The sequence below is a fragment of the Pogonomyrmex barbatus genome, unplaced genomic scaffold (assembly GCF_055798465.1).
Source record: "Pogonomyrmex barbatus isolate J1 unplaced genomic scaffold, ASM5579846v1 scaffold19, whole genome shotgun sequence".
NCBI lineage: Eukaryota > Metazoa > Arthropoda > Insecta > Hymenoptera > Formicidae > Pogonomyrmex > Pogonomyrmex barbatus.
The window spans coordinates 3,895,177-3,918,811 of NW_028297115.1; the positions used below are offsets into that span (position 1 = coordinate 3,895,177).

At 35.8% G+C, this 23,635-nt stretch overlaps 1 protein-coding gene across 1 annotated transcript in view; it reads left to right on the plus strand.

The window, feature by feature from the left end:
* The window catches only part of LOC105423029 (uncharacterized), a 314,375-nt gene that overhangs the window by 271,373 nt on the left and 19,367 nt on the right, over positions 1 to 23,635 (plus strand). Inside the window, exon 6 of the mRNA XM_089075663.1 lies at positions 3,086 to 3,215. Coding sequence (XP_088931789.1) covers positions 3,086 to 3,215 — 130 coding nt within the window. The remainder of the gene's footprint in view (positions 1 to 3,085; positions 3,216 to 23,635) is intronic.

The following is a 23,635-nucleotide window of genomic DNA, read 5'->3' on the forward strand; positions in this document are numbered from 1 at the left end:
CAATTGACGATTTCATAAATTCGTCTCTTAGGTGGTCTGATCCCCCATGCCTTCAGCCACTCACAAAATTATTGGCCTTCAAATTTAAACAACATTCCATCTGATGCAAATTTAGAAGAAAAAAATTTCGCTTCAAATCAATTTTGTAGATGTGCAAATCTTTGATCAACTGTCGCAATTCTTCATTCAATGTTCAACATGGCAAAAAATTCTTCGAATTCTTGTACAAGTGATTAGGTTTGTACATATACTACAAGCAAAAATAAAAGGGCAGTCAGTAAGCGCTTCTCAAATTTCTATAAATGATATCATTTTGGCCGAATGGCATATAATCAAATATGTACAAGGTATATTTTTTAGAGAAGAGATCGCTTTGTTAAAAAAAAGTCATTCTATCCTTACAAAAAGTAAGCTAAGTACTTTAAATCCATATCTTGACAATGATCTTCTAAGAGTAGGCGATAGACAATCTCACAATCCGAATTGAACTTTAACACTAAACATCCACTTTTTAGCTCGTCACCGAGTCACCACATTAATCATTGAGGACGCTCACATTCGTTGTCTCATGGAGGGGTGCTCCTCACTCTAAGTACGCTCAGATAAATTTATTGGGTATTAAATTCACGAAGTCAAGTCAAATCAGTTGTTTTTAAATGTATCTCTTGTGCAAAATCTCGTGCACAACTAGCTTCTCAAATAATGGCGGATTTATCAAATCGACGCGTAACCCGTCCTGCTCGAGCGTTTACCGACTGTGGTATTACGCAGGTAATTGCAAATTTGACTAACGAGCGAAAGAGGCTACAAATCCCATTCATGCCATAGTGCGATATTTGTTTGTTTTGCTGTTAAAGCGGTACATCTTGAAGTAGTTGTGCGATTACTGCACTGATGCCTTTATAGCTGCCTTCAAAAGATTTGTATCGCGATGTGGACTTCCTGCACGCATGTACAGTGACTGCGGGAATTTTAAGGGAGCTGATCGTCAACTAAAATCAGCTATCACTACAATCTTTAATAGCGAAATATTTCTTTACTTGCAAGAGACTGCATTTCATGACATTTTAACCCACCTTCAGTCCCTCACTTTCGAGAACTGTGAGAAGCTGGTGTGCGAAGCGTGAAAGGTTATTTAAGAAGTATTCTTGGTAGCAAGACACCCACTCTCGAAGAACTAATGACACTCCTATATCAAGTTGAGACAGCGTTAAACTCCAGATCTCTAGGTTCTCTGACTGATCATATAGAAAACTACGAACCTTTAACTCCTGGGCATTTTTTGACGGGTGAGAGTTTAGTTGCGATATCTCAAATCTTCGCTAATAAATCTAAGCCCTAATCGGTTATCTCGCTGACAACAATTCCAACAATGCTTCGAGCGATTTTGGCGAAAATGGTCTACAGACTATTTATTATACTGCTATTATTATAATCGTTACAACATCGATCAAAATTTCGGCGATTTCAAAGGTATAATATAGAGGTTAGTCGATTAGTTATGTTGAAACAATCGAATTTGCCACCGACAAAATAGCTCTTGGGAAGGATAGAGGAATGTCATCCTAGCTCTGATAATTGCACCCGTGTAGGGTGCAATTAAAATAAAAACAAATTCAAGCTTTTTGAGGCCTATTATTCAGTTGGTATTACTACCTATTGATCTTGAATCTGAGAGATCTAATACGGATCACATTCCTTCCTTCTTATCTAGTAAAAGCATAAAATAGTCCTTTTTGTATACTTAATTCATACCTATAAGCATTGTGTATTGTATTACTTACCTTGTGTTACAGTTTTTTTTCCAATTTAAAATTTTACACACAAAAAAAATAATGTTGTCTATTATACACACTATAAATAAGAAAAATTGTAATATTGAACACTGCGGTTCAAGGCGGGCGGTTTGTAAAATATTCAAATTTCGCGCGTTCATGTTCTCTTCTAGTTGCGTGTGACATAACGATATGAAGAAGTTAGTATCATGACAAACGTTCGGCGACTGCCTGTTTGCGTTCTGCGTACCGAGTAAACGGATTGCTTATTGCGGAACGATCGGCGATAGATATATACATTAGTGAATACTATTTTCACTTATTTTTGTTGATATGCAAGTTATTTTTTTGAAGGTTCAATTAATAAAGGTGAAGTGCAAACGATTAAATAATGTGAAATAAGCCACGTTCAGTGCGTTAACCTAATGTTTATCTTTTTCTTTCAACTTTATCCTGCGTAGTAAAATTACTGATGATCCTGAATAGTTGAAAATTTGAAGTGATTTATTGATGCAAGCAAAACACATCTTTTCAACATCAATATTATACATAGAAGTTGATGTCATTAAAAATGGAATATATACGCATATTGTGTATATATTGTAGTGATATAATTATAATATAGTTAGTTCAATATGACATAGAAAGAAGTTTGCTATCAATTTTATCATTGAAGTTATTAATTCCTTCGTAGTGTGACGGAAATGAGATTTTCGTGCCATTACTGTGTAAAAAATGTTTCTTAAATTTCGATACAATTTTAATATTAAGGTTGCTCCGATATCAAAATTTCAAAATTCAAAATGGAGGATTTAAAATAACAAATTGAAATTGGAAAAATAAAAAAGTTTTTTAAATAAGAGAAATTATGACATGCAGTCAAAACTCCCTACGTCCTTCATGATTCTCTGACAGAGAACATTTATAAATAATTTCTTTATTTTGATATAATATTGTTAAAGTTTAAATGAATTATTAATTTCAAGTGATTCTTTTCAGCAAAATTTGATCTGCCATTTACAATAACAAAATTTTAATATATTTTATAATTGATTCAGCGACTTTAACAATTTTGGAATATTCATTTTTATAACAACTACATTTTTATAACTTTCTCAAACTTTGATTACGCTGTTATTAGATTCATTATTTTGAATTTTAAAATTCTGATAATATATTTGGTTTCAATGACCTTGAAAACCATAGATTTCCAAATTTTATACAAATCGCAAAAAGGCAAATCAGTTTTTTTTAGATGTGCATATATGCTACATACACTGTGAAAGGGTTAAATATTTATTTTGTTACAGTACCTGAGAGAACGTTTTAAGATAGATGTTCCGCACAGATTTCGTACTCATACATTTATGTCACCAACTTTCTGTGATCATTGCGGCTCGATGTTGTACGGATTGTTTCGACAAGGTTTAAGATGCGATGGTAAGAATGCAATATGTTGTTGACAATGCTTTTTGATAATATAAATTGATAATAAAAAAAACTTTTATGCATCTTGATAGGTTTAATAGATATTCTAGTTGTATAATGTATTCTAATTGTAATGTCAATGGACATTAATTACTTCAACATGTTATACGCGCAAATACAAATCTTCAACCAAATTAATATACATATGTAAAAATAATATAATTATATAATATGCAAAATTATAGGTTTTACACAATCATATTTTTTTTGTTTTGCACTACATGCTCATACATGCTTTATTCATCTTGAATTTTTTGATGTAAATCTTATGAATAAATATAAACTTAAAAATTGTTAAGAAGATTCTAGATTGACGAGCGAATTCCGACGAAAACGTTCATGCACATCTAAACATACATAGATATATTTATGTATACATACACTAATACATACATTTCTGTAAACACATGATGTAAACACATATGGACAAATTGTCATATTGCTCTTTTGTATTACATTAGGTATCTTGCTTAATTCTAAGAACTCAACGTTGTTGCTTTATATAATCTTCTAGTCTAGCAATATCAATCTTGTATCAATTTTATAGATAGAGACTGTAAAATTTTTATATAATATAATAAAGCAAATATTAACGCGATTTGACAGCTTTGGACTCCATTTTAAATTACTAAATGGTAAAGATCTAAATTTTCAAAATTTTTTTGTTCTTGATATGAAATTTATATGCTAGACACATATTAATGCATAAACTTTAATTTAAGGATTTCCAGATCTATAAAATTAATAAAAAATGAGAGCAAAAATTATTGCGTTTTATCAATAATACAGAAAAATCTAGCATCCCCTTAAAAGATTTAAAAAATAATATATATGTTATATTATTGCTTGTTATTCTTTGTGTTTATTCAAAAATATGTTAAAAAACATATTAAAAAACGTATTAAATATATTTTAAATTTTATATGTATTAAAACAACGTTTTTAAATACATTTTAAATTTTACATAATATTATTATATAACATGCAAAATTATAGATTTTATTCAATCATATTTTTTTGTTTTGCATTATCATACTTGCTTTATTCATCTTGAATTTTTTTATAAATTTATAAATCTTATTTATTGAATTTATAAATCTTATGAATAAATATAAACTTAAAAGTTGTTAAGAATCCTAAATTGATGAGCGAATTCCGACGAAAATGTTCACACATATGCCCATCTAACATACATACAATATAACAATGTACCCCCGCCACATCGTTCCGTTCGGTCCATCTTCCCGCGGATAAAAGCCGATCGATTACCCATCGGCTTAAAGGCACAAAAGCGCCGATAAACGTTTTAATTAGCGAGTTAATAATCACGGCCTACGGGTTGTACGAGGAATCTGCGCTATTTAACACGGCGCGGCGAAGACACCCGAACGCGCCCGGAGAAGCCCGAACGCGATACTTCAAATGCTAGCGAAATAATAAACAAGAGCGTTACCTGTTATTTTGTTATTGCAAAAGATTTCGATAATTTTCGTGGATCGATCCAAAATATGCCGAAATTAACCGAATTATCGATCCGCGGGGTATAAAAAGCCCGATCCGACACACCGTCCGTAAGACACACAGATTCTCGGAATCATCCGTCGGGCTCGCTCTAGCGAAACTGACTCCGATCCCGACAGAGAATTTGCCAAGCAGAGGTTGCGAGTACGCCGCCTCAGCCAGGAGTTACTGGCCAGAGCCGATCTGTCTCCTATTCGATCCGTCGAATCCGCCGGGGACGCTCGAGGTAACGTGTTCGCTGCCCCAGCTAGGAGTTACTGGCGCTGGCTAAGCACCTTCTCCGTCATCCAACGATAAAAGCAACGTACGACAAATCGCCACGTTAGGTGTTTCTGGCCGTTTCGCCCTGTGGCCAAACACGCCGGCACCCGCCGTGAATAGCCTTCATCGTCTTCACTTTCGAGTATCAACTCGCGATCCGCGCCCGCCGTAAAGTATCCGCGTCCGTGCCGCTGTAAATATCCGCGTCCGCACCGCAAATAACCGCGCTGTCTGCTAATCACCGCTATACATACTCGCGTTAACTTTTTTATATAATAACTGCGTCGATAAATTGTAAGATACGCTGTGATCGTCGCTATCACGATCATCCACATCAATTCATTTTTTGCTAATAAATAAATTAGTAATCAAGAACAAATTATTCGTCTTGCCGCTTTTTCATCCTGAACCCGGACAAACCGACGAGCGTATCCGGGTACTAAACGAAATACGAATCGACGAAAAGGCGGTCCGTTTTAACAATTTTAAATATGTATAAATATATTTTCGTACAAAAATATATTTAATATTATATTGAAAAATATCTGAATAAATTTCTAATAAAATTAATACTTGAACTTATTTTTAATTACATAAACTTTTATAATAAATTTTTTCAAGTTATTAAAATTTTATACTCAATAACTAAATATGATTACTTGCGATTACTTTGAAATAGAAAAATACTGCAAACACATTAATGACAACCTCACCAATTTCAATGATCTTGACATATATTACAAGGGTTCTTGAGTAATCTCTAAAAGATTTTAATCATTGCTTGATGTTCATTAAAAATAATTTTTTTTTTAATACATTCTCCTGTGGAAATATTTGATTATTATGTATGATTATTATGTTTGATTATTACGATCTCAAATTAATGTTCAAATAAATAATACTGATTTTACTGGACGTGTATTTTAGTTTAGATCACTATCTGAACGTCAATTTCGGTGTATCAGCTGAGGGACATTGTGTTGTTTATATAATTAGATGGTTTATTTCTCTTTAGCCGTCTCACATCCTGCTCTGTATCTAGTAAACGAATGGCTTCAACATTGATATGTTGGTGGTCTTCCTTCGCGTGACTTTGCAAACTCCCCTATCACCACTCCTCAATTGTTTGGAGATTTAAGTTCGCATGTAAATCTTCATTACTTTGGTACTATCTGGAATCGCACATCATCCGTAATCTTATTTTGGACACGCTGAATTATTAAATGGTTCGAGTCTTTTGTGCATCCTCACAATTGGATTCCGTATAACCATATAGGTTTGATAATCATGAGATATATCATTTTATGATGGAAGTCTAATTGAGATTTGCGCCCAATCAATCAGTACATTTGTCTAATTTTTGATCGGATTCGTTTCGCTTTTTTCCGGTGATATAGGTGATATTTCCACGTTAATCTTGTGTCCAAATGCATATCCAAGTATCTTGCTGAATCACCTTACGATAGTAGATGATTGTCTATGTGTACGAGTTTTGGATCTACGCGGCGTAATGCAAATGTTACATAAGTCGATTTAAGTTGAGTTTCGTTGAGTTTAATTTTCCAGTCTTTCGTCCAATGTAAGACTCTATCTAGAGTTGTTTGAAGGTTTTTCATTGCTCTAACTTATGAGTTGTTCATGGCCATTATTATCGTATCGTCAGCATAAGTGGCTATTGTTGTTTTGTTATCTGTTGGTATATCTGCCGTGTATGCCAAGTACAAAAGAGGCCCCAAGACGCTCCCTATAGAATTCCTGCCCGTATTGCATAGGAGGCAGATTTAGCTTTTTCATACGTAACTCTAAATTTTCGGTTCGTAAGATATGATTTCAGTAGCTTGCAGAAGCTTCCTTAATAGTTTCTTTATCTTTAAGATGAGCCCATCATGCCAATCTTTATCAAATGCTTATGCTACATCTAGAAATACGGCGGTATAATATTTCTCTTCCTCAAATGCTTTTTCTATTGTGGAGGTTACTCTATGTATTTGATCAATGGTTGAGTGTTGGCTACGGAAACCAAATTGGTGATGGTATTGGTAATAATAGTTTAAATTGTTTGTAAAGCAATTTTTCGAACAATTTTGAAATTACTGGAAGTAGCGATATTGTATGATATGTCTGTAGGATTTTATTTTCTCAGCCAGTTTATCAGATTTGTTTATCATTATTATTTGTGCTATCTTAAAGCTTTCTGTACATATTTTTTCGTGATAGTTCTTTGAGCACTCTAGGTGATATTTGATTTATGTCTGGCGCTTTTTTTAAGTTCATATTTTTATCTATTTCTTGTGCAATTTTAAGAGGTGTAAGAAGTTTGATTTTTAAGTCTTCGTGATACATCTTGATTGCTTCAATAATGATCTGAATGAACTGGATTGAATGTCGTTGGTTTGAAACACCTTGTGCAAGTGTCGGACAAACAATTCAGCCTTATCTTCATCATGATGTATCCACTTTCCCATTTCGTCCTTGAACGGTGATATTCTAGTGATTGGTCGTTTTAGTCTTAGCGAATTACCTTCCACAGAGAGTAATTTGTGTCTACACAGAGGCTTCCTAAATAGTTTTCAAAACTTTTCTTGTTATTATCTTTGATTAATTTGTTCAGTTGGTTGTTAATGCGATTGTGTTTTCGTCTTTTGGGTGTCTTGATCTCTGCCAGACACGTCTTGCTCTTGTTCTCTTTTTAATCATGTCTCTAATCTCTTTTGGGTAGCATATTTCCTGTATTATAGTGTTACTTTGTACTGGCGTTGAGATTCTCGCAGTTCTACAGATGTTATCAACCAGGTTTTACGCGTTCATTTAACTCATCCACAGTTTTGAGTTTCTATCTTTAAACTTATTATTTGGTCTAGTTCATCTTTAAATTTGTCCCAGTCTGTATGTTTGCTAGTAAATATAACTTTCTTTTTCCTTCGAATAACCGTGGAACTGAATGAAACACTGGCATGTGATCTAAGGAGAGATCATCTATGTTTTCAACTTCAAAGTAATTTGTTGAGATACTTTTAATGATAGAAATCTAAGGTCAGGTATCTTGTTTCTATTCCCTGGCCAGTATGTTGGTTTTCGTGATGATCGAACTTTTACAGGCTTTGATTGCTTTAAACAATTCTCTATCTTTGGAAGTAATTAAGCGGGATCCCCATGCCATATGTTTGACATTGAAGTTACCTCCGATTATAAAACGGGATCTGAGCCTGCTTGTTTTTGATATTATAACGAAGTGGACAGTATATTGCTGCTATTTTGATGTCCACATTATTGTGTTGAATGGTGATTATAGTGGCTTGCAGCTAATCCTTTCTAAAGCTAATCCTTTCTAATTTCCTCATGTGAAGAATGCTTTACATTATTTCTGACAACAACGGTTGTTCCAGCATGAGCTTTGCCACTGGAATGTATAGTGTAATATATCGTAGCCAAAGTTCTTCAAGTTCTTATTAGTTAAAAGAATTTCGGATATCAGTACTATATCTATATTTTTATGATCTAGTAATGTTTCTAGCTCTCAACTACGTTGAACCAAGCCATTCGCATTTCAAGTGATAATTCTAAGCGATGTATCTGTCATTATTTTTTGTTGCGTTGACTGTGATTTTTGGTTTTTGCTTATCACTCTCTTCCAATCTGTGTTCGATACTAATACAAATATACTGTATTTTTCAAAGTAGATTCCATATGTCCCGAATTGTTCATTTGATTTAGCTTATGTTTATGTATTTTATACTTCCATTTGATATTTGCATTACATTTCACGCTAGCTATTTTAGCCCAGGATTCAAAAGAACTAACTTTTCTAGTGAGTATTTGAGTGTCATAATGAATATGTTGGGTTGCGGTCATTTTTTATTTTTGTTGGGACACCAGTTTTTGTTTGTAAACTGGACATCTCTTCCAGTATATTCCTCCTTGCAGTTAGCACATTTACATTTTGTATTTTTTGGCTTTTTACATTCTGTAGAGAAATGATTTGCTCCGCATTTGACACATTTGGCTTTTCTCTGGCAGTAATTCTGAGTATTGCCAAATCTTTGACACTTCTTACACTGCGGTATTTCTTCTTTTACTTTCGGTGGTTCAACTTTTATTTTGCAGTATAACATATGTTCCAATTCATATACATCTTTATTGTTTGGCTTAGTAACAAGATCGATGTAGAATAATAGCGCTATTTTTTAGTCGGTGTCTCATTGACTTTTTTTTTTATGATAACATTCGTTACTCGAATTGCCTCATGTCCCAATCTCGTTAGCTCGTTTTTAATCTCTGCTTTATTAGTTATTGAATGTAATCCTCTTATTACTATTTTATATGGCTTTAACTGTTTACATTGAAATGTAAACACACTGAAATAATAAGTAACTTCTTTCATGGAATGATTTTTCTGTCTTTATTGTTTTTAGTGTCTTGATGATCATGTAATTTTCTTCCTCAAATGTATTTACTTTTATTTCTCCACTTGCGAGTATTTTGAAGTTTACATTGTGCTTGATCTTTTGCATTATTAAGTGTATTAAAGTTTTTGACTTTGTTTATGAATATTGACGGCGGTAAACTTTTCTCGTCTTTATTTTATTTTCGACTTTTCCCCATTTTTATTGTGGGGATGTCTCTGATGATGAGTTGGCTTTTCGTTTCTTGATTCTGTTCTTTGATTCTTGAGTAACCTTTACAGTTTCCCACTCCAATTTATCTTCGTTCGTCTTATAAACGTTTATTATCATGCTTTCTTTGTTTTGTAATTTTCTTAATGTTGTTTCTAGATAGTTTTTTTATTCTGTCTTCCGCCTGTCTCTATGCTTTCCACAATAGCATTTCGTTTTGTATTTGCGGCTTAAAATTAGCTATCGTGTCATCGGAAGCTCTATTCTATATTCTATATTCTCTTTCCCTATGTTTTAAAGGATAATGAAATACAATTACAATTATTGTCTCCTCTCCCAGAATAGGACCTACCAGAGAGGATGGATTTTCCAATACTGGTCTGCCACTTAAGATATAATTTCCATTTGTTTTACTCATTGCATAAAGTTGGGAGTTAGTTTTCTTGCGCTTTCCCTTTCCTTAGTTGAGTTGCTATCGCTTTTAAGTGCCAGAGTTTCGCCTTTCGTCCCTTATCTATCTGCTGCGACCGAAGTTATACCCAGGGTTCACGACAAGGACACTAGACAATAGGACTTGATTTTATTGCTGATGATCTGCAATATGACTATATGCAGCATTTTGTACGCATCCTCCATGATACCACTGTAACCTCACCACCCGTTGAACCCCCCATTAAAAATAATTAACTCTCGAAGTAAGCTACAAGAGTAAGTAATAAAAAATCGGAGGTTCCATTTAAAAAATTCAAAGTGACCTTGCCTTGATCTTGATAACGCCACCTAAGATCAAATTAGTGGTACTCTCTTATGTCCTCGTCGAAGTCACAAAACTTTTGTCTGAAACATTTTTCTCTAAAATGCACTATTCAAGAGAAATTTGAAATCGTCATTTGAAACGGAACATGGGACAGGGGAACACCCTGTGTGTGTGTGTGTGTGTGTGTGTGTGTGTGTGTGTTTTATATACACATTGTAATATATATACATATTGTGTAACACACACACACACACACACACACACACACACACACACACACACACACACACACACACACACACACATATATATATATACAGGGTGTCCGGCATCGGTCATATCATCTCTCGTGTGTAGGTAGAGCTGATAAAACTGAGTAGAAAAATCCTGTATCATTTTGCAATTTTCGCGATAATTATCGAGTTATTAATTCTTAAAAATGATCGTATTAGCACGGCCCACCGGCAAATGCAAGCGAACAGTAAGATATTCCTGCTCGGCAATCATCGTTGCTAGGCGCGCGAGGAATTGTTTTCTTTAATATATTGGCTATAACTATTGCCGCTTGAAGTAAACAATTCCTTATGCGCCAATCAACGATGATCGCCGGGCGGGAGTATCTTACTGCGCGCTTGCATTTGCCAGTGGACCGGGCTAATACAGTGATTTTTAATAATTAATAACTCGATAATTATCGCAAAAATTGCAAAATGATACAGGACTTTTCTACTCAGTTTTACCTGCACATGAGAGGTGATTGATGCCAGACACCCTGTATATAGATATATATGATATTGTATATATGATATTGTATTTTTAATGTTTCTTCTAAACATATTATTATATCAGTAGTTGAAAGAATAAGATACCTATCAGGTAAGCAGGAGGTTCGATTCTTGGCTGAAGTAATATTTTTCGCAAAAATAGTATTTACAAATTTCCACGACTGGTTTGTGGTCGGGCTTCCGACGTGATGTACACTCTTCCTTCTTACTCTGGGTCTGGTTTAAATTCAACAACCTATTTGTTAACAGTTGAAAATGATGATTAGCATAAAATTGAATCATGATCGTTTTTTATTTCTGTTAGTGTTAAAGATTTTGAAACGAAATATTTCATTGTGTGATATTCAATTAAAAAAAAAACCGAAAGTTGTTTGCTTTATACAATCGGAATAAAGAAACTAATGCATCTACTAGAAATTTTGTCAATAACCCTGAAAGAACAAACTTGTTAAAAATAGCAACATCATATTCTTGTATCAAGCCAAGAACATATTTTTAGTAATCAAAAAATTAGAGAGCTAACATGGTAAATTGAGAGTCAAGCGCAGGTTTTGTAGCGAGAAATTTAATTAATGATGTATTGATATATAATAGACGTTTCGGCTCACATTTGAGCCATTTTCAGTACAAACTCCGAATTATAACAACATCGTATGACTTTGGTGCAAAATTTTACGTTGTGGTCCTTTGGTAAAGATATTCATTGTACATCCCTGTATAAAACACTGTCCATAGTACAGTTTCACGCGATGGAAGTGATATAAAAATGTGCAACAAGCTAAAAATAATAATAATGAATTTTTTGCTATAATGCAATAATTAGGATGTGACATAAAGCACAGTCAGCTTACCTCCGAACCACAAAAGCACCTCGCATATTTATAATAAATAATTATAATGGAGCGCATCCCTCCGCTCCGTTCTTCCTCCGACCGACCATCCATCGAGGACCGCCGATCAACAAGCGGAGTGTGGCAGTGGCCGCAAAAGGCGTTTACGCTTTACTCTTTTAATTTGTACCAAATTCGCGAATTCCGAAGCGTCGGAATATAGCGAAGGAATGCCGCGAAAACACGAGTGTTTTCTCGGTATTCCTCCTACGCCGCACCACGCGCCGTACCAGCAAGCGCTAATGCGCTCCGCGTCGCACCAACGCCGCGCCACGCAAGCGAGCGAGCGTCCCGCACCGCGTCATTACCGCGTCTACAAGTGCGTAACCGACCCCGCGCCGCGTCATTACCTCATCACCGAACTCCTCTCCCTACTTTTCTACATCCTCGCTCCGATTCCTTATCATCAAAAAACCAATTATGTTCCATCCTTTTTTTCCGCTCCTGTGGAGAGAGACCCCTGAGATCGATCAATCCGAAAAATACCGAGGTCGATCTCGGGTATAAAAAGGCATCGCTCTCCACAGAAAATGATCTTGTTCCGCGCTCGCTTTCTGAGAGCACATCTCGAGGGAAGCGAGTATTCGAACCGATTCTGGTAGCAAGCCTGAGATCTGTTGGAGTCCCCCTCCCCAACGCGCCAAGTTCGCTTGGCCTGGCCGAAAACCGTCTCCAAAATCATTCACGGCAAGCCGATAGCTGCTGGGATCTTCCCAGCGCATCGAGTCCGCTCGGTCCGACTCCGAATTCCACCGCCGTATATCGGAGTGCCCCCCGATACAAACGTATTCTCGTCCAACGTATTCCGAGCACCTCGGCCGGGTACATCCCGGCCGAGCACACTCGGCAAAGACACTGACGCCTTCCGCCACAGCTAGGACTCTCTCCGTCAGCCGAGTACACTCGGCAGGAAACGAGCACCCCCGTTCTCCGATCCAAGCGGTCAAAAATCCTTTCGCGGAAATTTCATTCTCGCGACGAAGACAACGCCCGCGCTCCTACACGCATACGCGATTTAAATCGCTCGAAGATTAAAAGCGACAACACGTGCGACACTGCCGCCCACCGCGCGCGCCCCGCGTCACCGAGTTACGCGCAGCGATTTCAGTATCGCGCCGACCGTCGGAGCGGTATCTCATCCGCGTAAAAAACCGTAAACACGCGCCGATCACTATCTCACCCGTTCACAGTCAATTCTATTTGCGGCTATTTGTGCATTTCTATCCGGCACTATACATTATATTTTTTTTTGTTATTTCAATAAACTATTATTATATTATAATTTCGCCTACGATCTAACTCGAATCTCCATATCAAAATTCTCCAACGTCCTCGCTTCCTCACCTGATAACCGACTGACCGCTATCCGCGCGGGAAAGCGAAACCGTTTTATAATAAATAAAATCAAGTCAACAATTAAAATAAGTATAAAAAATAAAATTTTTGTTACAACATCCCATCTCCCAAAAATGAGGCATAATTATGAACTTAGTGGACAAGACATTTTTACTTTTGCACCCAGAGTTCCACAAAAAAAACTTCAATTTATTGTCAATATACAACTTAATGATAAAGACGCGAAGAAATTTATTTTTGATAACATTAACAAATGATTAAAAAGGCTAATATATAAGTGAAAGGATGGTTTGATTCGTGATAATAAGGGTAGCATACGGAAAATAACTGGGAAAATAAACTGTTATGGCTTACCATGTCATACATCCCCAATGTTTCTGTTAATTTGGCACATCCTTAAAAACTCGAAATTCAGACTAGCTTTTTACAATATTAACAAACCTCGTGGTGTTTATTAAAGTGCATAAAAACCTCTTGTCAAATTCACAAAAGAAAAATGTGATCTATAAGATTAACTGTCGGGATTGTGATGCATCTTATGTAGATCAGACGGGGCGATTAAGTATGTTTATAAGGAGATTTTCCTGCATTGTTCCGCGGCCGTCCATCCGCCGATAAGTGGTGACTGACGATCCGGGCAAAGGCGTTTTGCGTTACTTTTAATCGATTTCAAGTTAATCTCGCGAATTAATTGCGAGACGGCCGTACATGTTGTTTGCGTGGGATGCGTCCCATGTCACGCCGCCGAATCCGGCCGAAGACCATCGAGCGCATAGGAGGATGAGACGTGTCCTGCTGTTCAAAACAATCTCTGAATATCTGCGGATTTTTCCAAATTTCGTCAAAGATAAAAAAGTGCTGATCTCATTAGAGCGGTGGCGGCGGCTTAATTACGATCCAATCCGAACAGTCCCGAATCCGCCCGAATATCGTGGTATAAAGAACTGTCCTTCGCTCTATCAGGCCAGATCTTGGATTGAGATTCGCTCCCACGAACCGATCCGCACTCCGCTCCTAGAGACGAAGCTGAGAAAACGAGGTGAGAGAAAATCCGCCTCCGTCTGGAAATTCCCGACAAGCTATGTCTTCCTCTCTGAACCGTCGCTTTCCGCAACTGCGAGAAAGAATACAAGTTGGGATGTTCCCTGTTCCGGCCGGATGACCGGCATCCAATTATTTGATTATATTCCATCTCGATATCCGCTCAAGAAAAGCGCATCGCTGAAAGTGAGGGTAACCTGTTTCCGCCCGGAAATTTCCGACCGATCGCTCTTTCTGGAGCCTCCGATAAAAGCATCTTGTTGAGGGTGAGGGTAACTCGCCTCCGCCGAACTATAGCGGCCGACCGCTTCCTTAATTATTCAAAGCACAACCGAGAAATCGGCGCGATCCCAAAACCTTCAGCCGGAGACTAACCGGTAGGCGAATATACCTATATCTAGCGATGATACATGACGATGTCAGTGAACACCGAAAAGGCTACTTCTCCGCGAATTAGACAAAGCTATTGTGTGTGACAATGGCGTGATTTACGATCGCCGTTGCTAGGCGACAACAAGCGCGTCGACCCCACCGATCGCCGAAAATCACGTGTGAATACCGTCACCATCATTGTAAATTTGCCTCCCGATAACTACCGCGCTCTGGTGATCTCCGCAAACGTCGAATTATACTGCAATGGCTTTCTCAATACATCGGCATGATCCAACAAATATTGCAGACAACTTCTTAAATTCTTATTACGCTATATTGTGTTTTTTGTTGTTAATTTATTATAATAAATATCAATTATTAAAAATATAATTTGGAATCGCAATAATTATTTTAATTAACCGAACCCGTCGCGACCGGCGAGCTAGTCCGCGCTTAAAATAAAATCGGAATAAATCACTCCGTTTTAAGTACTAGACTCTCAGAACACTGTAGGCATATTACTCGAAATACGTCCTCCCGTTCTGTAATCTCGGATCACATTCTGCATATGAAACATGAATTTGATTGGGACAATATAAAAGTTATTGATGTTGAGAGCTCGTATAACAATTGATCTCAGAAATGATATATATTAAGAGACAAAAGAAACGGTCTAAATTTAAAAACAGACATCGAATTATTAGATCATGCTTATTTTATGTTTATAAACAAATAACCGCAATATTATTTTTTGTCAAAACAACTTTGCCAACCCCTGTCTTATGATTATATCTTTTTTACCGCCGGGATTTATTCTTTACTTTACAATGTGACTTCGGACAGTGCGATCCTTTTATTTTACAATGTCTTCAATAATTTCTTTTTCCGATTTGATCATGTTTTATATGAGTCATGTGTATATGTATCATGTGTTATTAAGTTTTAAAGTTGGACTGTTGTTTTGATTTCAAACAGTTTTTATACTTATTTTAATTACTGATTGTTGATTTTATTCATTATTTATAATTATAAATATGCGAGATTCTTTTGTGATGGTTCGGAGATAAGCTGAATGTGCTTTGCGTTACATTCTAGTTGTAGCAAAAAATTCACTATTATTTTCAGCTTGCTGCATAATTTTGTATCACTTTCATCCAGTCATGCAACTGTGCTATGAAAAGCGTTTTATACTGGAATGTATAATGAGTATCCTTACCAAAAGACCACAGAATAAAATTTTATACCAAAGTCAAAATTTGTTAACGGGGTTTGTATTCGGAGTTTGTATTGAAGATGGCTCAAATACGAACTGAAACGCCTATTTTATATGTATTTTATATGTATCAATATATCATTAATTAAATTTCTCGTTACAAAATCTCCGCTTTCAATTTACCACGTTATCTCTCTAATTTTTTGATTGTTCCATTCAGAGAGATCTTTAATTTTTATGGTTAATAATTGTCAATATTTTAGAATTAATTCATGCTTCTTAAGTTTTAAAAAATTATTTAATTTTTTTTCAAAATTGATTAAAGTTGTTGCATTTGAAAAAATTAACAACATATGAAATGATCACCGTTATTATGTACAAATTACTTGATTGCAAGATGTACAACGCGAAGTTAATCGAATTCAATCTCAAAAGCGCATACATGTATGTGCGTGCGTGCGTGCGTGCGTATTTCACTCATCGCGTTTCTCATAATTGAAGATTTCGTTTAATAATGGTCTCAATTATAAATTTGGCTTTCTTCTTTTATTATAGTTAATAGTTAATAATATATATGTAGTTATAAGTCTTTTTTTATTTTATATTGAGAATAGAAAGAGGAATATATCGCACGGCAGTAAAGAGAGCAAAAATATAAAAATAATGAATCACAAAAATATGTATATAGAGTAGATAGTCAATATTCACATGCTCTAACACTGCCACATGAATGACCATAAACTGATAAATCAAACTATGAAACTAATAAGGGAAGGGTACACAACTGTTCTCCGACCCCCGATTTTAATAAGCTTCGATGTTTAAATATAAATAAAAACAAGACACGTATTTTTTTTAGTTGCGTTCTCGCACATTAAGGGGATGAAACCATCCCTTGAAAAAATCAATTTTTTCTTTCCTGTATAAATATCGTCCAAACCGTTAATAATATGAAAAAAAGTTTTATGATTGCAAGTGTTTACAATGACGTATTCAAATTTTTCAAGAATGTTATATTTTTGAGCAGCCTCCCTACTCCCCTACTTTTCAAAAATTTTTAAATTTTTATAGGAGAAAAATTTCAGAGCATTTTATGCTGAATATAACGGTATATAATAAAGTCATTTTCCGAAATCGCATTTTTGGGAAATGCGCGAGAAATACCTCTACATACGCGCCCCATATTCGTCTGATACCGCGTTGGCTGCGCGGAACAACGTTAAAGGTGAATATGACGCAGTTCGTCAGTACAGTTAGGGCAACAATAATTATTGAAATAAGAGCTTTTTTTATGATGACAATAAAAAGAATAATAATAATAGTAATAATGATAGCAGGTTTCGTTAAACCGTATTCAAATATTTTTTATAAGGTATCAAAAAACATACGAAACACTTTAGACATTTAGAAACAAGTTACAAATAAAGAAATGATTATTTTTATAATGTACATTGCACCCAGGGCGGGCGGAATACACAGTACGGATACGAGGACGTGAGCTCGGAGATGCTCATCGGATGCTGGGTTCGAGAAGAGTCGCCTGGTTTTAATTGTTCAAAATAGTTGGATTTATTATTAACTTAGATGTGAGGTTAATTTACATAGATGATGTCTTGTCTCTTTTAGCATAGCGCTGTTCGCGTATGGTTTTTCGCTTGCTGCTTTGTGATATTCATAGCGCGGTTGAATCGCGAATGCGAGATAATCGCTAGAGCATACGTAGGCCGTATACGCAGTGCGTCGCTAGACAACCGGGCGTATTATCGAGTATTTAGACGCACGGGTTGCTAGGCAACCGTTGATGCTTGCAGTGACACGTGTTTCTCGCGTATACCGCAGGAAAAAGTCCGAAAACGCTCCGACTTTTGAATATACAGGAATACGGAAATATCGCGAGCGCCCGATATTTCGTAGAAAGTCCGAGAACTCTCTAACTTTCCGGGCGAGAAGGAAACGAGAATATCGCGAGCGCCCGATATCTCGTAGAAAGTCCGAGAACGCTCTGACTTTTTCGAGCGGAAAGGAAACGAGAATATCGCGAGCGCCCGATATTTCATAGGAGAAAAGTCCGAGAGCGCTCCGACTTTTGGACGAGAAGGAAACGAGAATACTGAGAACGCTCAGTATTTCGTGGCAGAAAAACCCGAGAACACTCCGATTTTTCGTGAAAGGAAAGAACGGGAATATTGAGAACGCTCGGTATTCGACGCGAGAAGATTCTCGCGTTGTTCAGGCTGGATCGATGCTTTGGAAGCGGACGGGTCGGATGATCGGACAGATCTGGAGGTTTTCTGAAAAATTCACTGGGTATTTATACCCATTTTTGCTACGTGTCGACGTGTGATTTGTTATAATTGTTTTAAGCAAAACGCCGTCGACGCGTGACAGATCAGTGGCGCGCGTGTATCGTTCGGTCGCAGTCGGGGAAGTTTGGGCGACCTCGGATGATGTGAGCCGCATAGCGCGCGTTAGTACGAAGCACTTACAGATGATTAGGACCTCCGCTTTTAGTTTTTTCCGCGCACATCTACATTCTCATCCATTCATTCAATCTGTCACTGTTCTTCCTCCTCTCTCTTCCCTCTCGCTCTCTCTTTCTCTCTTCCATTCTCACTCTTCTCTCTTTCTTCTCATCCTCTCCCTTCCTCCCTCCCCACCATCCCTGCCCACTCTCCCCTCTCTCCGTCTCCAATCCCTTCAGTCATTCCTCTCTCTCCCTCCTCTCCATAGAACCACTCCCATCATCTCCTGTTATCCCTTCTCCTCCCTTCATTTCATATATTCCTCCCAAATATGCTGCCACATTTCCTCTCCATTATCACATCCCTACACCCTTCTGTTTTTCGCCCATCTAATTTTCCCTCATTCCATTTCCCAGTCTAAACTTTACAATCCTCTGCCACCTACTCTCCCCCATCCTTGCTTCAGATATTCCAGAACTTTATCGCTTTTTATCCATTTATACAATCGATTGAACTTTGATTCCCTTATCTTTTCCCTTTTCCCATCTTTCCTTTCTTTGCAATTCCTTATCCCTTTTCATTAAACTCCAAATCTATCCCTTCCTTCTCTACTCTTTCTCAATTCACTCTTCTTTCCATAAAGTATCTTTTTCTTTCCTTCTCCAACTTCGAGAGGCCTATTTCTTTCCTCCCCCTTTCCTTAATCTCCTCCTAATACCTCCTTACCAATTCACTTCTTCTTCCTTCCTCCAATCTTTCGAAATCTAGCATTCTTCTTCCAGCCCTTTCCCTCAACTTTCCTCTCTGTATCTCTTCCCTCACTATATCCTGATACACTCCAATCTACCCCTAGCACTCACTTCAGATATCTTTTCTGCAATCTCTCCACTACCTCCCTCTCTTTCCATCCCCAAATCTCTACTCCATACCCCACTACCGATCATAACAAAGTATCAAACAATCAAAGCCTCCTTCTCTAATCTCTAAATCTTTTTTTGCCAGTCCTTCATAATATAATAATTATATTAGAGATAGAAGTAAAAAAAGAAAATAATTACTTATATATCTAATTTGTAATGAATTTGATATCTTTGTAAGTGATTAATTTTCCAAAAAATTCCAAAACTTTTAAAAGTAGATATTCACTTATTAAGCCTCATATTACTTACTCGTATCAGTTGATAATACTTTGCAGAAAGTATTCAATTATAAGACTTTAAATTCACCGTAATGATTTACTCTGTTTTAGTTCTGTCAAGTATGAAACTGAATTCATTGTAACGATCTGTGCCCTTTTATACCTACGTTCACATAACCATTGTATGCAATTAAAACTATCAGCAAATATGTAAATCTTTTTCGCTTAGCATCACATTAAGAAGGCTTATGCAATGATTTTTTTTATACATACGTAAATAAAACTGTGCGTCAATAAATTTATTATCTGCATGTCAATGTAATTGCGGATTTTACGACACGAAGTATAAATATTGATCGATAAAATATATTTATAACATTGCCATAGCTGCTCTACGGTCAAAATTAAATGAACGATATTTTATAAAAATAATTATTTCTTTATTTGTAACTTGTTTCTAAATGTCTAAAGCGCTTCGTATGTTTTTTGATACCTCATCAAAAATATTTGAAACGTTTAACTAAATCTATCATCATTACTATTATTACTATTCTTTTTATTATTATTATAAAAAAAGCTCTTATTTCAATAATTATTGTTGCACTGATACTGTACTGATAAACTGCATCATATTCACCTTTAACGTTGTCCCGCACAGCCAACGTGATATGAGACGAAATGGAGCGTGTATATAGAGATATTTCTTGTGCATTTCCCAAAAATGCGATTTCGGAACTTTATTATATACTTATATATTATATACTGTGACTTTATTATATACTATTATATTCAGCATAAAATGCTCTGGAATTTTTGTCCGTATAGACATTTAAAAAGTTTTGAAAATTAGGGGAAGGGGTGTGCTCGAAAATATAACATTTTTGAAAAATTCGAATGCGTCGTTGTAAAGTACACTTGAAGCCGTAAAACTTTTGTTTAAAACTTTGTTCGCCAACAAAATGAAGGAAGTAAATGGCGTGGGAGAAAAGATGTGTGGGAATAAGGTTGTTAACGAATAAAGTTAAGTTTAGCAAAAAAAAAGTAAAAATATTCATTTAATCCAGAGATAACCCAAACATAACAGTTTGATGCTCAACGTAAAGCAACTCGGAAAATAACCAGCAGAATTGAAATCAAGATTATTGATTAGCAAGCGAAAAAAGCGATATAAGAAGAGCAAAAAGAAAATCTCTCAGTAGCAATCTAATAACGAAAAAAAGGAGACAAGTGACGAAGCATTAAGAAATAGTGTCAAAGTAATAACAAATATAAAGCAGAATCGAAAGCAGATATAAATACAGTTAAGAAAAAGTCTGAATCAGTAGAAGAAATGGAGGATATGAGAATATTAAATCAAAGACGTGCTAGAGCAAAAGGCAACATAACAAGGATGCGAAACAAAGTACAAAATGAAGATATATCCAAATACGAAGCAAAGACCAGACAGATCAGGTTAGAGGAATTATGAAGGCAGAGGAAATTCAGACGGAGATTGAGATGAAAAGCAGCCAGTAGAAGAAAGGACGCAAGAAGAGATAGACGCAGTAAATTACGCAGAAAGAGAAATAGTCGAATCATTATATTATCAAGCAGCAGCGAGGTTAGGGAAATCATTGACAGGGCTAAAAGTCAGTACGGACAGCAAGCATCGACGGAGGAAGCAAGCAGACATAAATAGGAGAAAATATACACAATGTGAAGTTATCTGTATTGAAAATACCAGAATTCAAAGGGGAATATGAACAATGGTTAAGTTTTAAAGATTTATTCAAACCTATGTTTCACAATAATAATAATAAAAAGTTGACTAATACAGAAGTTTCAATATTTAAAAAATCCTTTGCAGGGAGAAGTTTTGCAAATCATAGGAGGATTTGAAATATCGGCAGAATATTATGAATCTGCATGGGAAATATTGACTAATATATACGAGAATAAAAGGCTATTGATAAATATACATATGAATAAATTGCTATATTTTTCGACTGTAGAAAATGGCAAGTACGCAATGATTAAACAAATAATAATACACATCAGAACACGTTTAAAGGCCCTTAAGGTACTAGAATTGTCAGTTGATCATTGAGCTGAGCTATTAATACATTTAATAAAAGAGAAATTGGATTACGTCACACAAAGAAGCTAGGAGGAAGAGACAAGTCGAAGAGCAAATGAAGAAAGATCAATTCTAGAAAATTTTCTTCAATTTCTATCAGAATATTCGCGTACAATGGAGCTAGTAGACAAAAATAGAAATAAAACAAGATACAAATAAGCAATTTACATCACAAGCGAAAATGAATAAAGTAGAGAAGAAAATAAATGTAGCTACTACAATGAAAGAAAAATGCGATATTTGCGAAGGACAACACCGTATTTAAATATGAAGAATTTTTAAAATTATCGGTACCAACGCGAACCGAGAAAGTGAAACAATTAGTTATGTCTAAACTGTCTAGGTAAGATCATATTTCAAGAGAGTGTAATGCCGGAGAATGTAGAAAATGCGGCAAAAAACATAACACCTTATTATATAGAGAGGGCTCACGTGAAAAAATGGTAGAAAATCAGAGTACACCAAAAGAAACATCGGCAGCACAGCAATAGTTTATGCAAAACCGGAGCATGTTCTGGAAGAGCAAAGAATAATAGAAAGTATCCAAGAAAGATTAAGTATTCACGCAGCGAGAAGCGAACAATCACAAGTAATATTATCAACAGCGCAAGTATTAATTAAAGACGCTAACAGAAAAAGGCACCTATGCCAAACTTTATTGGATCCGGGATCACAAACTAATGTGATCACGAAGACACTAATCAGCAAGCTAGGATTGAAGTCAATGGAGACAAGCCAAATAATGTGGCATTAATAATGAGCGAACTAGTTATACTAAAATGGCTACAATCAATATAAAATCATTATATACAAAATTTCAAACAGAAATGGAATGCGTCATTATGACATCAATTATTGAATAATTACCACAAAAAAGAATAAATAAAAATTTGATACCAATTACTAAAAATATTAAGTTAATAGATCCGGAGTTCTACGAACCGAATCATATCGGTATACTCATAGAAGTCGGTGTATTCTGGTGTATCTTCCGAAAAGAATTGGTCCCTCAAGAAGTAGGAATGCCAAGATTATTAAAACTCTTATTGGGTTGGATTCTAGGAGAGGAGCTTCAACTAGTAAAACATCCAAGAACAGACAAAATATGTGGCGTACTAACAGACATTGCCTTGAAAGAATAGTTGGAATGTTTTTGGAGAATGCAAGAAATATCGATAATTAACAAACAAAGAAAAGAAATGTGAAGAACACTTTTTAAAGATTATAAAGAGAACATCTTCCGGAAGATTTATAGTGAGCCTGCCAAAGAAACTGAAAGTTTGTTTAAGAGAGTCAAAAGAGTAGGTCGAACGAAGACTACTAGCACTGGAAAGAAGATTCAAGATGGATACAAAATGCAAAGAAGAATATGTAAAGTTTATGAAAGATTATGAAAATAAAGGGCACATGTCGATAATATCAACAGAGTTAGAAGAACCAGAAGAAATATGCTATCTCATCAAGCAGTATATTGTTAAGAAAGCTTAACTATTAAAAGAATATTTGATGCTTCATCCAAAACGTTAAATAGTAAATCATTGAATGACAAGCTTCAAATAGCTAAACGATGTTTGAGAGAATTGGCACATCAAGAAGAAATTTTATTAAAAGCAACAAATGTTGTAAAACATGATTTTTATATGGATGATCTATCCGGGGCGGACGGAAAAAAACGCTATCAAATTATACAAAGAAGCCACGGAACTATGGGAAAAAGGTCAATTTTATTTAAGGAAATGGAGAGCGAACAGCAGTAAAATTTTGGAAGATATAAAAGGAAATGACGAGAACGATAAGCTTTTAAAGCTGAATGAAGAAGGAGCATTGAAGACTCTGAAATTGTTATG